This window comes from Bufo bufo, chromosome 9 (genome assembly GCF_905171765.1).
Source record: "Bufo bufo chromosome 9, aBufBuf1.1, whole genome shotgun sequence".
In the NCBI taxonomy this organism is placed as follows: domain Eukaryota; kingdom Metazoa; phylum Chordata; class Amphibia; order Anura; family Bufonidae; genus Bufo; species Bufo bufo.
Genome location: NC_053397.1, coordinates 131,924,392 through 131,940,370, shown reverse-complemented (window position 1 = coordinate 131,940,370; position 15,979 = coordinate 131,924,392). Strand labels below are relative to the sequence as shown.

Below are 15,979 nucleotides of genomic sequence, written 5' to 3'. Positions count from 1 at the left end.
CTACCCTCAGTTTCAGGAGTCAAATGGGTCTATTGGAGACAGAGGATCTGAGGGTTGTATTTTTTGGACATGTGAGAAGATCACTAATCTCTTTCCCGGGTTCCCCAACCCCCTCGCGTTCCAGGACAGAATGCTTAAGGTGGCCATTTTAAAAAGAGCCAAGATTTTCCCGGATGGGCGCACATTAATAACACAGTAAAGTTGTAACCGCACATTCCCACTGCAACTGATCCATTGACCATGTACTGATATAGATTGACATTTCGTCCTGCCTTAACAGAAGAAGTAAACATTGAACACAACATATATATCCAGAACATCACAATAAAATTAAGTTTCCGAACATAAACAGAGATGAAGCTTTCCGTAGCCTTACAATCAGGGACCTGCATAGCCCAGGTTGGTTAAGTCGTATGCAGGTGTCTGACCGGTTCCACAATCAACAGATATGTACGATCAGGGTATTAATAACCAGAACTCGGTACACTGTAATACTATACTAAATTAAACAGAACATAGCCGTTCAATGAGGAAAAATTTGTGGTTTCCCCTTGATGATAGAGGCCAGCTATATAGGTGTATGGTCACCAAGGTTGTCCCATAACAGCAAGCGGGGGACCTATGAAAACATAACATGGTAGAATATTTAAGTCCAGGATCCTCAGGTTGGCGAGGCTCTCCGTGGCTTCCTGGATACCCACTCCTCAGCTTCTCTCGGATCCATGAAGAAGTGCGTCTTCCCGCCTTCCACCACACGAAGGCGTGCTGGATATGCCATGGAGTAAGCTAAGTTGAGGTTACGTAAGTGCTTCTTGACTGAAACAAAGGTCGCCCTTTTCTTTTGAAGTTCAGCAGAGAAATCTGGAAACGGAGAGACAGGGGCGTTTTCGTATACAATCGATTGTTTGGCCCTAGCCTGACTTAGGATTAAGTCTCTGTGCTTCCAATTCAGCAGGCGAGCCAATAAGGGCCTAGGTGGTGCTCTGGACGGAGGTGGGCGCGCAGGCACTCTGTGTGCTCTTTCTACCGTGAATGCCAAAGAGAAGGCCGCCTCTGGAAATAGATCTTTAAACCAGTTCTCTAGAAACGTGGCTGGGTCGGAGCCCTCCGCCCTTTCAGGCAGGCCTATAATGCGCACATTATTTTTCCTTGCACGATTTTCCAAATCGTCGCATTTCTGTTTCCACATCTCAACCGAGCCCTCCAGATCTTTCATTTTTGCTGGTAATGGGCGAGCAAGATCCTCCAGCTCTGATATCCTTTCTTCCACCCCACGTACTCTCTCTCTCAACTGCTGTACATCCTGCCGGAGGAGACCTAAGTCTACACGTACCTCAGCAATTTTGGTGGTGAGGGAAGACTGGCAGGACAGAATGGCCGACATCAGCTGCTCGTGGGCCTCCTTCAAGGTAAGTTCAGGCGACTCCGACTCCTCCACAGCTGCCTGTAATGCAGCCTGACCGCGCGTATGTTGAGTGCGTGGGGTTCCCGCCGGAGCGCTGCCATTTTGGGAGTCTTGCCGGGCAAACTCTTTCAAGCGCTCCGCTGCTGCCTGGCCTTTCCCGGGACCCATGTTCACCTCTAGAGGGTTCTGACGTACTGTTTCGCCGGTCTGGTGTCTTTTCAGCTTGAATCAGCCGTCAGGATTGCTCAGGATACTAGTCGGGAGCCGGAGCGACGTTCAGGCGCGTCTGCTCATGCCGGCTGCTGGCCACGCCCCCCCCAGTCAGGATGCTTTTGAACTGTTGCAGCATCTCGCATTGCAACACCATTGACTATCAGTACAAAAAAATGTATTGCGACACAGTTACAGTGCTGGCCGAAAACAGATCATTTTATGTGAACAAGCCCCACAAACTGAACCTGTTTAATAACAGCACTGTAAGTGGCTGCATACCCCCTTGGGTCTGGTGGTGATAAAGATGGACACATGCTATTGCCCTCTGTCCACAGTGGTATCAGAACGGCACAGAGTAGTAAAGTGCTGAAGTTGGTCTGTCCGCAACCTCCCTTGCTACCTACACTACAACTTTGAGCATGTTGCTGTGTTATTAGATGTTTTGGGCACCAGCCGTATTGCTCATCAAGTGCAAGGTCATACACATGAGCCTTTTTTTCAAAGTGTACAATTGCCTATACATATGTCTATGAAGCTTGTACAGGAATTATTGTGGCCTCTGCAGTATATTATGTGGCAGCTTTCATGACATGTTTAATGATAGACTCCACATACCTCCTTGTTCTGGAAAACTCGCAGAAGGCATTGGTATGTGATCTTCACTCATATTACTTTTTATGTGTTTGCTCCCCTGCAGGTTCGGATGAAGTCAATGTTTGCTATTGGCTTTTGCTTCACTGCTTTGATGGGCATGTTCAACTCAATGTAAGTTATGTAAGGCGTTAATACATTAGATTTAGTGACTATTCCTAAAATTTGCCAAATATTAGGCTTGTGCTGCTACTGCCTATGTGGGGATAACACAGTTTCTACTAGAAGAACCTAATGTACTTATTTTAGTGTAGTCATGTGATTTGTAAAAACAGTTTAAAGGGGTCTTATTGATGTCCTATCCTTACTGTAGGTCATCACTATCAGATTGGTGGGGTTTTTCAATTCCGGCACCATGCTGATCATTTGTTGGAAGGGACCATAAAGCATTAATGAGCCCTTAGCATGCAGAGCCGCCAAAAAATATATATTGCTGTGCTTGGTATTAGGATTCAGCGAATCGACCTTTGGAACTATGATCCGAAGTCGTTTCGTTCAGATACTTTGATTTTAATGCTGTTTCCGTACAGCATTAAAAGGTATTGGCTCTGTTGAGCCAAAGTTCATTTCTCCCGAAGTCACGAAAGACTTCAGTGAATTGGTGCTGTGTTCATATCTGCGTATTGAAAAACAATTTAAAATAGCAACTGAGGTACCAGCCAGTACCAAAGCCCATTTCAGATTGCTGTTTTAAATTGTTCTTCAATACGCAGCTATAAATACAGTAGGAATTCACCAAAGTCTTCTGCGACTTTGGACTAGAAGAACATTGGCTCCATGGAGCCAATACATTTTTTAATGCTGTACGGAAACGATACGGACCTATGATCTGAAAGTCGGTTCGTTCATGGCCGCAGAACTCACTGTGGCTTCTTCAGACAACTGATCAGCGATGTTCCTGGTAGTCAGGACTTCCCACCAATCTGATATTGATGACCTATCCTGAGGGAACCTCCAATTCCCTTTTATAAGTATTCATATACAAAAACAGAAGACAAGTAGACGATTGAGGGGGCATTTCATATTCTTTCTGTGCAGGAATTTAACTCCTTTGCTACCAACGCTGTACATCTACGGCGATAGGCAAACATGTCTCTCGTGGCTGATTACCTCGACTGGAAATAATGCCGATCACAGTAATTAAGGCCTTTAGATGCCGTGATCAAGTGCGGTCAATGAGCATACCGGTAATTCATTTAAATACGCTGGGTCCCGCTGAAGAGTCAGGGTATTTAAGCTGCAATTCTTATTTTGGCCAGCAGATGGCAGACCAACATATGAAATGAGCAAGTCTGACATTTAAATGGAAATAAAAAATCCATGAGTGTTCAGAATTAAAAACAAACAATTGGATTTTGTAGACTCAAATATAAGCTTAAAAATCATAACAAAATATAAATTATATATATATATATATATATATATATATATATATATATGATAAGTTTAAATCGCCCCCCTTTCCGTGTAAATAACAAGAAATCTAAAAATCATTGGTATCACCGCCCGTACTATTAAAATATAAAAATATTTTTCCAATACGGAGAACGGCTTAAAGGGCTTCTGTCACCCCCCAAACAGCAATTTTCAGTATTGGACTTAATATAACTGCTAATGTACGCAGAGTTCATATATACCCCTCTTACCTCTGGCTGTGCTTTAAATTCTTTTAAAAAAGTACTTTTGTGATATGCAAATTTCTTCACTACCAGCAAGTTGGGCGGACTTGCTGGTAGCCGCCGCATCCTCGGTCTAAAAAAACGCCCCCTCCTTCACTTGATTGACAGGGCCAGCGAGCGCTCTCCTCCTTCCGCTGGCCCTGTCTGTAGCTGAAATCCCGTGCCTGTGCCGTACCGGTCCTCATTCGGCGCAGGCGCTCTGAGAGAAGGACGCTCGCTTGACTGCTCCTTCCTCATTGCGCCGATGACGTCAGTCCTACACCCGGAAGAGAAGACGCCGGCATCGCTGGTAAGGAGGCGGAGAGTCCGGTGACGTCGCTGGATGCTTGATTCAGGTAAGTATTTGCCTATTAAGCATGCAGCCACTACAACCACCAACAAAATGGGGTGCCATTATTTTACAAAAAGTATATTTCTCGCTCATATTCATTGGGGGACTCAGGAACCATGGGTATAGCTATGTCCTCTAGGAGGGGTTGACACTAGTAAAAGCTGTTAGCTCCTCCCCGGCAGCTATACCCCCTCCAGCCTGGAGAGAGAGCGTCAGTTTTTTCTAGTGTCAATAGGAGGCAAGACCTCCCTGCTCTGCAGGGATCTCCTGAATTTTTTTATTTTATTTTTATTTTTTTCTCTTCTTTTAGGTGGGAGACAGTGGTCGCCTCGCCTCCCTGTTCTCCCGTGGGGAAGCACGCCAGCGTTGGTTCGCCATGCTGCCTCCTCCCCCCACAAGAAGACAAGGTGGACCAGGGCAGCCTCGCTCCCCTGCTTCCGCCAGCCAAAGGGTCACCTAGGTCCGCCAAAGAGAAGACCCTCCCGCCATACCAGACTCCTGCCACTCTGGTGCCAGCTGTTGAGGAGGTGACCCTGCTGGAGAAGGTGACATTATAGGCCCATTCAGGGAGGGTGAAGAGAAGAGGAGGAAGATAAGGTGAGTACACGGGATTAGGTGAGTATGTTAACCCTTTCCTTTCCCCTCCCTCTTGGTGTTAAAAGAGGAAGCTCCACTCAACAGTCATGTGGATAAGCCCTAATTCGGTATTAGTCTGTGGGACATGCGATCAGACGATCGGAGGTTCTGGTCCCCTAAGGGTGGCTAGAAGTTTTTCTAGGGTTAACAGGGTGAATATAGTTCAAGTCCCAAGAGACAATTGTTTTATCACAGGGCTTTATTTATTGTAGCCCAGGACCCCCTCTCACTCCCCCTCTAAAGCGGAGTTGCTGTCAGCTACGGGCAGTTAGAGGGTTAATAACCAGACAGAGGACCATGCACCGGTCGGACAGGCAGGGAAGGAGCGGAGGAAGCTCCACTATATTTAATGTGCAGGTGAGGGAGCGCGCTGCCCTCTCAAGCACCGTTGTGTCCCCGGCCAGTCCCGCAGCTACCTCCGCCGCTCCGGAAGGGTTAACGCCAATGGCCGGGCACTGCAAGAGATCCGGCCCCCGCTCTTCCCAGCCCGCGGGGTGAACACCGCCGGCCGGTGAGTACAAGCGGGCGCTTCCGTCTGACTATTCAGGTCCCTCTGCGCCCCGGCCGACCAACGGGCTCCCGGTCTGCCGTGCGCATAAACTTAGGCCCCGGCTTCACTGCTTACTAGGCCGCAGCTATATCCACAGGTATGGGGGGTGGGGTTGCAATCCGGCGCAAATATTTCCCGCCTCACTCACTCCCCCCAGAAGCCACCGGGCCCGACCCCTGGTCCTCTAAATTAAAGACAGCTTAACCCTTTCTAGCCAGCCACTTCTCTAGGTCTGCAACAGACATTCTGAGGGTTCTATCTACAGTGCAATGTGCCTTAGTTGAAGCAGTTAACCCCTTCCTGTCCATTTGACGTTGGGCATCCTAGTTTTCAATAATAAAAATAAATAAATATATATATATATATATATATATATATATATATATATATATATAAATACACGCGTTATACGGGCTCCCCTCCTCAGCCCTCATCACCGCAGGACCACCCTGTCTATGTGGTACCAGGCTGGGCCCGTGTCCTCCACCGGACTAGGGAGGACCTCTCATAGTTCCCAATCCGCCTCCAGGATCGTTGGTTGATTATCCTCCACCTGCGCAGATTCAGGGAGAACAGCTGAAGTATTCCAATCCTCCCTCCGGGTCGTGTGGTTGATGGTTCTCTAGCGCACTTCACAAGGACCTCTAGATCCCAATCCGTCCTCCGGGGCCGTTTGGTTGACAATTCTCCACCTGCGCGATCCAGTGCAGAATTTCTGGAAGTTGCCAATCCATCCTTTTGGGGTTGTTTGGTTGACATAGCTCCGTCTATGCAATCCGGTGGATGGATCTCTAGTTCCCACTCCACCCTCTGGGTAGTTTGGTTGATAATTCTCCACCTGCGCGATTCAGTGGAGAACCTCTGGAAGTTCCCAATCCACCCTCTGGGGTTGTTTGGTTGATACGGCTCCGGCTACGCAATCCGGTGGATGGACCTCTAGTTCCCGCTACACACTCTGGGTAGTTTGGTTGATATATCCCCACCAGCGTAGCCTGCAACTGCCACGGGCAAGTTTCATAGAGGTAGAACTGCGCGCAAGCGGGCCAGAGTAGAACATATTTCTCCTTGGTCACGCCGCACCCTCACCTTTCCTTCCTAGGGTCTCGCTCAGACGCACCCTCCCATCCCTGGAGGGGTTCGGTCCCAGGGGGGGGGGGGGGGGGATGATCAGGGATTCGGGCTCTGTCTCGAATCCGTTGCAATTTTACATGATGACGTCCATGGTAGCCAGCAGTTCTTGTCGCCTTCCTCAGGCGGAGTATTGCTCCACTACTGCATCCTTCCATGGGTGAACTATCTGCTAGAGCGCTGTTTTCACTGTCACCCATAGGCGTTCCCCCACGCATAGGCGACGGAATCGCATTCCCACTGGGTACAGTACGTACCGTATGCATTAGCCTCTTCCATAGGTGGCTTATGGCATTATCACCAGTTAGTGTTTACCGTAGGCATTACCCCTTCCTTAGGCGGAGTAATTGCACCCTCACGGTGTACTGGATTCACCATATGCATTACTCCCTTCCATAGATGGCGTAATCTCTCTACCATTGCATTCAGTTCCTGCTGTATGCATTGCTACTTCTGCTAGCAGTACTTGTTGTATGAATTACTGCTTCCATAGACTGAGTAATTACACTACTACAGGATACAGTCCTTGCCTTATATATTGTCCCTTGTGTAGGTGGACTAAGTACAATTACACTGGTTTTCAGTGCTGGACGTATGCATTCCCCTTTGGTAGGTGGCGGCATTGCATCTCCACTGGGTTCTGTACCTGCCGCCGTATGCATTAGCCTTCTCCATCACAGTGTTTACTGTTGCATTCCCCCTTTTACAATTTATCCGCTACAGGGGAATACCTAAGCATCTTGGGTTGCTACAGTTCACCTAGGCCACGGCTCTAGATGCCTTAGCTTCTTTCACACTGGGGCGTGGCAACAGTCGATATCACGGGTGCCGGTTCTCTGCATCTAGTGGCGTATGGGTGCCGCCAATGGATACGGTAGCTGTTTCCACATTGTATCCTTCTTATCGTTCGGTGCTGGTTTAGAGCATGGTTGTGACATCCTCTGTCCTCCCAGAGGGGTTGCCTGCATCACTTGTGTCCTAGACACCACCCATCTCCATGGGCCCCCTCTTTTCCAGTCGGTCATGATATTGTTCTCATCAATACGCCATTGCGCATATGACGGGGAGTACGTTCCAGCGAGTTGAGTGTTCATTGACTCTGTAATCCCCCTCAGCTGGGGGTTCTACCCTGACGCTAGCTTGCTGTTGCTCTTGTTCAGAGCCCTTCCAAGGTACTGTGTTGAGGCTAGCTCTACTTAAATGGGGCAGTATGGTGCCATGGCTTAGCGATACTGTTGTGGCTCACAGCCACTAAATCCCTGTATTCTTTTTATGGACTTCTATTTCCAGAGTTCTGGACCTGGCTGGTGGGCGGTGGCGCACTCCACATCTCTCCTTCTACAGGGGAATTCTTCCCATTGGTGGGTGTGCTACCTGTATCTACATTCCCTCTCAAGACATGACTAATGTCTCTGGTCACGTCAGCCCTCTGGTGATCTTCCTTTCCAACGGCCATTCCGGGGGTGGACTACGAGACTCCCTGCGCCACACACAGCGGGGTTGCTGTCACGTCTTGCCACGCTGATAGACGTTCCATTCATGGAACGGAACACCCTTCTATTCTTCTTCCTCCTCGAACAGAACGGACTGGCCTCCCCCTTCTGTATTCCCGGATTGCGAAAGGTGTTTAAGGCGGCCTGTCTGCGTTGGAGTCGCCTGGGTGGACTTGAAGGCCTCGAGACTCCCTCAGAAGCTTCCACCTTTCTCTACCGGGCAGGAGATCCGGAAGCTTGCGGCGTGGACGCCCTGATATCTCTTGGCAGGGGTTCTCCCTCCTTTACGTTTTCCCCCTTCCTCCTCCTACCCAAAATTCTACGGAAATTCAGGATGGAGGGTATTCCGACTATCAAAGTCACCCTGGGGATTGGCCGTCACACGTGGTACGTGGACCTCGTGCTCCTTCTGGGAGATGTCCTTAGTCTGCCACTCAGAAATGACCTTCTTTCGGTCTGGTCGTCCTTCAGTTTTTAAGGTCTCTTCGTTTGCCGGCGTGGCTATTAAAACCGCCATTCTGCCGCGAAGAAGTTTTTCGGCGGATGTCATCCGCATGCCTACCTCGTTCGGGATCTCTTACGGGACATGGAGGTCCTTCCAGGTTTTCTGTGAAAGCCGAAATTTTCCGCCACTTAGTTTTTTTTCTCTCTCCACGGTCCGGTTCCTCTCTACAATCAGGGTTGGACTTTGGTCTGGCCCTTAGCTCTTTCAAGGGTCAGGTTTCGGCGCTTCTACCCTTTCCAGCGCCCTCTGGCCCCCTGGGGCTTGTAAGGTCTTTTTCTTCAGGGAGGGGAACATACGGTTTTTCCGTATCGTCGTGCTTGGAGCCCTTGCGGGAGATTTCTCTCCGACTCCTGTCCTGGAAAGTAGTTTTTCTGGTCGCTATCACTTCCATCAGACGGGTGTCTGAGTTGGCGGCGCTCTCTTGCAGGGAACTCTTTGGTTATTCATAGGGACAAGGTGGTTCCCCGGCCTGTCCCTTCTTTCCTTCCTTTTTTCCGAAGGTGGTCTCTGACTTCCATATTAACGAGGAAATTGCCTTCCCTCACTGTGTCCTTCTCCTTCACACCCTATGGGAGAGGAGTTACACCATTTGGATGTTGTCAAATCTCTGAAGATATATTTAGCAGCCTCCGGTCCCTTCTGCCGTACGGGCCCTTTTTTGTCATTCTGAAGGTTCCTTGAAGGGATTGGCGGCTTCCATGGTGGCGGTCGCCGCTAGATCCGGTCTGCAATTGCTGAAGCATACCACGCCCAAAGCAGAGTTCCGCCCTTAGGTGTCACAGCTCACTCCACAGAGCGGTGGGCGGTTCTTGGGCTCGGAGGAATCGCACTTAGGCTGCACAGTTGTGTAAGGCGGCTACTGGTCCTCCTTACACACATTCACAAACATTTACCAGGCGCATACTTTTGCATCGGTGGACGCGGCCTTAGGCCACATGGTCTTGCAGGTGGCAGTTTCTTAGATGACTGTAGGGACGCGTGCTTCCATGGGTCTGTGGTTTTTGCCTCCCTGTGGACTGCTTTTGGACGTCCCACGGTTCCTGTGTCCCCCCAATGAATATGAGCGAGAAAAGGAGATTTTGTATAACTTGCCAGTAAAATCTCTCTCGCTCTTCATTGGGAGACACAGCACCCACCCAGTATTGTTGTCCGGCCACAGCTGTAGCTGTTGCTGGTTAGAACCCCGTTGGGTCCTTTCGGCATGATTGGTGTTCCATTTTTTTTTCTTGGTTGGCTTGCTTCTCCTACTGCTTGTACACAAACTGAAGCTCTCTCTCCAGGCTGGAGGGGGTATAGCTGCCAGGGGAGGAGCTAACAGCTTTTACTAGTGTCAACGCTTCCTAGAGGACATAGCTATACCCACTGTTCCTGTGTCCTCCAATGAAGAGTGAGAGAGAGATTTTACTGGTAAGTTATGCAAAATCTCCTTTTAGACACACTATACCACCAACGCTTATAAATAATATACCCATAATTAATAAAAAAAAAAATATATATATATATATATATATATATATATATATATATATATATATTTTTTTTTAAAATTAATTATGGGTATATTATTTATAAGCGTTGGTGGTATAGTGTGTCTAAATATACTTTTTGTAAAATAATGGCACCCCATTTCGTTTTGCATATCACAAAATTACTATTTTTAAAGAATTTAAAGCACAGCCAGAGGTAAAAGGGGTATGTATGGACTCTGCGTACATTAGCAATTAATTAAGTCCAATACTGAAAATTGCTGTTTGGGGGGGGTGACAGAAGCCCTTTAACGGAAAAATGGGTAAAATTGGCCCATTTTTTTCATTGCTTCTCTTACCCAAATATTTTTTTTATAAAATGTGATCAAAAAGTCACACACACACTCTAAAATGGTATCAATATACACTACATATTGTCCTGCAAAAAACTAGCCTCACACAGCTCAGTAGCTATAACTATAAAAAAGTTGTGGGTCGGAATATGGTGATGTAAAAAAATTTATTTTTTTTCTAAGTTAAAATTTATTTTTACACTATTTAGACATAAAAAAAACTATACATTTGTGGTATCGTTGTAATTGTACTGACCCAGAGAATGAAGCGCATGGGTCAGTTTTGCCACAAACGGAATGCTGTGAGAACAAAGCCAGTAAACCGGGGGAGGATTTTTTTTTTTTGTTTGTTTTTTTTTTTTTCATTCCACACCATTTGGAATTTTTTCCCCTGCTTCCCACTACATTGTGTGCCATAATAAATTGTGGCATTAGAAAGTACAACTTGTCCCACAAAAAAATAAGCCCTCATACAGCTATGTTAACGGAAAAATAAGTTTATGGCTCAAGGCACATAGGGAAGAAAAATGAAAACGCAAAAATGAAAAAAGTTCTGGTATCCTAAGGATTAAAAGGCATCTGTCATGTTTGTATGATCTGTCTGTATGCAGTACAGGCAGATCATACACAGCGAACCATGGGTAGTATTGTCTGTATTAGGTATAGCACAGAACACCATATCCAACAGGTGGATACTTACCTTCATTGTTTGCGCTAGATGTAGGCACAACTCTAGTATAGGCAACACAAATATATTCCTGGCTGTTGCATGTTTCACGTGTGTAAAGATCAGAAAAGCGGAGAGAGACCTGATGAAGGGAGCAGCTTGCTCCAGAAACAGTCGTAACAAAGCCTCTTCATACACTACTCACTTGAAGGTTTTCATCTCTACAGACTCTATACCTTTCCCCTCCTGTTGTCGTAGGACAGTAGATTCTAATATCTTGTAATTTTTGTACTAATTATGGAACTTTTATATAATACACACACACACACACATATATATATTAGGGCTGCACGATATATCGCAAAAATAATCGAATCGTGATAATCGGCAAATGCGATATGGCGATTCGGCCGACCCGAAAATGCCGCGATTATATATGAAGGGGCCCCTATTGATAAAATGTCCTCTGTCCTATTGATAAAAAGGCCAGCCTCTGTACTCACTTTCACGATGAATGCACTGCCTAGAGCGGGAGCGAGCGAGACGTCACTTAATTCAGGAAGCAGGAGTGTGACTAAGTGGGAGGGGCGTAACAGTGACGTCAGTCACGCGCCGACTGGCTCGCTCGCTGCCGCTCTCTGCAGTATGAGTGCATTCATAGTGAAAGTACAGAGGCTGGCCATTTTATGAATAGGAGAGTTATGTGTGCAGTTTAGGACACATGAGGGGACACATAGGGCCATGAGGGGGACCAGCATAAGATGCTATATATGTGTCTCTTATGCTGGCCCCCCTCATGGCCCCATGTGTCATAGCACACATCCCCTATAACAGTGCCATTCACAGGTCCCCCATAAGTGTCCTCCGCAGATCCCCCCTAACAGTGTCCTCCACAGATCCCCCACATAACAGCGTCCTCCACAGATCCCCCACATAACAGCGTCCGCCACAGATCCCCCACATAACAGCTTACTCCACAGATCCCCCACATAACAGCTTACTCCACAGATCCCCCACATAACAGCTTACTCCACAGATCCCCCACATAACAGCTTACTCCACAGATCCCCCACATAACAGCTTCCTCCACAGATCCCCCACATAACAGCGTCCTCCACAGATCCCCCACATAACAGCGTCCTCCACAGATCCCCCACATAACAGCGTCCTCCACAGATCCCCCACATAACAGCGTCCTCCACAGATCCCCCACATAACAGCGTCCTCCACAGATCCCCCACATAACAGCGTCCTCCACAGATCCCCCACATAACAGCGTCCTCCACAGATCCCCCACATAACAGCGTCCTCCACAGATCCCCCACATAACTGTCATACCCAGCCACGTCAGCGGCTCATATGGGAAAATCCAAGCAAATAGACCTCTAGCACAATTCCCTTAAAATATCGCATCGCACATCGTTATCGCAATTTTTAGGGCCCTAATCGCAATCGCACAAAATTCCCATATCGTGCAGCCCTAATATATATATATATATATATATATATATATATATATAATATTTATTTAATTATTTTATTTTATTTTTTTCAGTTTTGATGGTCGTGTTGTGGCAAAATTACCGTTTGTTCCCTTGTCATATATTCAAGGGCTATCGCACAGGAATCTTTTGGGAGAGGATTATACTGACTGCTCATTTATTTTTCTCTACATACTTTGCACTATGTCTATCCGACAGGTAAGTAAGGTTATCGCTTGAATACTTCGATTCTATTTACTCAATGATTTGTATTGCACTTTTCTCACAAGGATTCAAAGGACTGGGATAGTTGTGTGGCTTGGGCAACTCCCTAGGATGTCAGTGGCTGCCATATAAGTGTTTGACCCCTAACACACAACGCACAATAGGGTCAATTTCATAGGTAGTCAGTTTGTATGTTCTTAAAGTGTGGGAGAAGATTGTAGATCCCGCAAACATACAAACTCAATGCTAACCACTAAAACACTGTGCTGCCCAAACGTCATCCGCACACTTAGAGTTAGAAAAGTTTATCCTTTTCAGCCCCAAGTAAGTTTCCTTTTTTGCGTTTTCGCATTCTCATCCATATCATTGGGGGACACAGGCTTGACCATGGGTATAGCTGTTGCCACTAGGAGGCGGACACTAAGCACAAAGGTGGTATAGAGAGGACCGGCACTCGCTTTAGTTATGATTTTCAAGTAATTTTATTGGTCACATACAAGTGGTAAGTGATGCGTTTCGGCTACTATGAGCCTTTGTCAAACATATGACAAAGGCTCATAGTAGCCGAAACGCGTCACTTACCACTTGTATGTGACCATTAAAATTACTTGAAAATCATAACTAAAGCGAGTGCCGGTCCTCTCTATACCAGTATCTGTGGATCTTCCCTGGACACGCGCACCGCATCGCTGACAGCGGAGTGCCGCCTGTATCTTCCTTGGAACTAAGCACGAAGGTGTGAGCTCCTCCCTTCAGCTATACCCTTCCTACAGGGACTAAGCTGAATCAGTTTTAGTTTAGTGTCTGTAGGAGGCAAACATCCCTGCTTGGCAGGTCTGCAAATTTTTTATTTTTTTACTTTAGTGGGATTTCAGGCAGTCCTAGCTGCCTACATTCCTAACCAGAAGACGGGAGATCAGGGGGTCCCCAAGCCCGCTGCTTGTTCCCGATCTCCAGAAGTCAAGGAGGACCAGAGGTTCCTAAAACCTCTACATCCTGCCAGCCTTCGGATCACCACAGCCCACCACAAGTCCCCTCTGTTTCCGGTATTGCGGCCCTCCCCAAGGGGCCACACACCGACGGTGGTGATCCGGCTGGAGCCAGGGGGCAGAAGACGACAGACTGGTGAGTATTTCTGAACCCAAGCTGGAAGGTCGGTAGCCTAGAGGTCTGCCTGCCCTATAGAAAGTCTGGGTTCAGATCCCTGTACTGAACTGTACTTTTTATTGCTTTGCAGAATGCTCCCCTCCTACCTCCCCTTCTTAATTACCTTCTGTGTCCTTTCACCTATGGAGCCCTTGTCCCCTCCAGGCGTTTTTCTCTGTTCGGGGGAGGGGGTGATTGGGAGAGGTGCTCTGTCTGCTGTGTGCTCCATCGGCTGGTCATTCGACCTTGTTTCTGTGGCCAGTTCGGGGCTCCACCGGGGCCGCGACTAATCGAGGCCCCGGCTTTGTTTGCGGCCTTCTCCTGCATCGGCTCCCCGCGGGCTCTTGTCTCGCGGCCAGCGTTTCTGCTCGGCCAGGGCTTTAGCGTTAGGCGCGGGGGGGAGGGATTGCGGACGCCTCTTTGCAAAAATGGCAGAGTTGGGCCTGCGCTTCCTGATTCCCGACAGTTTCCCCGGGGGCTGACTCCGTTTTGGGGGCGGGGGCATGAAGTTCTCCTCCTTCTTCAACTGCATCCCTGGGGTGAATCTTGACTCCTTTTTCTGCCTCCGCCCACATCCTGTTTGAAATGCACTGCGGTGGGATTCTGGAGAAGCTCCTCCGGACAAGCTGCATTGAGGGATACAGGCCAGGTAAGCTTGGTCTCCCCTTCCTACAGGGTTTAACCTACCCCCCCATCCTCATTATGTCCGTCCCCAAAGCAGGTGGTCACTTCGGTGCACCATTTTGCTTGTGCGTCGTGTCGCTCAAAATTTTCATCCGGTCAGTCAGATCCCCTCTGCTCTGCTCCACCGTCAAGTGGCTCTGCCCCTGACCCAATCGCCCCTTCTGCCCAGCCTATGGTAGAGCCAGAGTGGGTGCGCTCCCTGTCAAGGATGGTACAGGACGTCTGCCATACCAACAAAGCTATTGTGGAAATATTGGGGCGTTTGTCAGCAAGGCCGTCCTCCGACCAGTCTGACTCTGGGGATCCTGGGGCTCATTCCCATTGCGGCCCTTCTGCTAAACGGGCCAGACCATCCTCCCCCAAAAGGGTGTCGGTCTCCTGTTTCCTCTGCCTCTCCGCCACCCACCAGAGTCTCATTCCTCCGTGTCCTCTGTGGAAGAGTCCTGTTCCGAGGAGAGGTTTTCAGGTGAGGATTTTCTCTCTTCTGAGGGTCAGTCGACTAAACTGTCCTCCATGGTGGACAATCTTATTACAACGGTTATAGAGACTTTACAGGTTGAGGACCCCGCACCCTCATTGGCTGGCTCGAGTTTTTCCTTTAGGAGGTCCCGTCGCTCGGCCAAATGTTTCCCCAACCACCAGGATTTTGATTTCTTTCTTTCCAAGGAGTGGAATTTTCCAGATAGGCGTTTTGCCTTGCCAAAACTCTTAAATGTCCTTTATCCATTTCCGGAGGATTTGACTAAGTAGTGGTCGTCCTCACCTATAGTTGACTTGCCATTTTCCAGTTTGGCTAAACATACTACCTTGCCAATAGTGTATCGGGCTTCTTTCTCTATCAGGGATAAAAAAAATTGGAAGCTTTTGCAAAATCTTCCTTTGAAGCAGTGGGCACAGTACTGCAAACGGTTTTTGCCTCTACATGGGTGAGCAAAGCTATGGGTGAGTGGGCAAATAATGTACGTCAGGGTCTCTCCTCGGGCATCCCCTCTGAGGAACTGGCCGATATAGCCCTGCAGCTCTCCAATGCCAGTGCGTATATTTGTGAATCCTTTTTGGACGTGGCCAGGCTTATGGCCCGCTCATTAGCCCTTTTGGTGGCTATTCGCCGTACCCTATGGCTCTCCTGTTGTTCGGCATATAATGCTTCAAAGCGCACCCTAACGGCGCTCCTCTTTACCAGCAGCAGACTTTTTGGCAAGCGTCTGGACGAGATCATTTCTGATGCTACAAGGTGGTAAGAGCACTAATTTACCACAGAACAGGGTTCGTTTCAACAAGTAAAAAAAGAGTAAACCTTTTTCGCCCCTTTCTGAGTTTTTCCAGCCCCAAGCATCCAGCCGACAAGTCTGCCCCGGATCACAAG

General features: G+C 48.0%; 1 protein-coding gene across 2 annotated transcripts in view; it reads left to right on the top strand.

The window, feature by feature from the left end:
- The window catches only part of TMCO1 (transmembrane and coiled-coil domains 1), a 95,231-nt gene that overhangs the window by 59,780 nt on the left and 19,472 nt on the right, over positions 1–15,979 (top strand). Inside the window, exons 5-6 of one of the 2 annotated variants that reach the window (XM_040408076.1) lie at positions 2,316–2,383; positions 12,633–12,777. In XM_040408076.1, the coding sequence (XP_040264010.1) occupies positions 2,316–2,383; positions 12,633–12,777 (213 nt within the window). Of the gene's footprint in view, positions 1–2,315; positions 2,384–12,632; positions 12,787–15,979 lie in introns of both variants that reach the window. The other variant, XM_040408077.1, reaches the window with a different exon arrangement.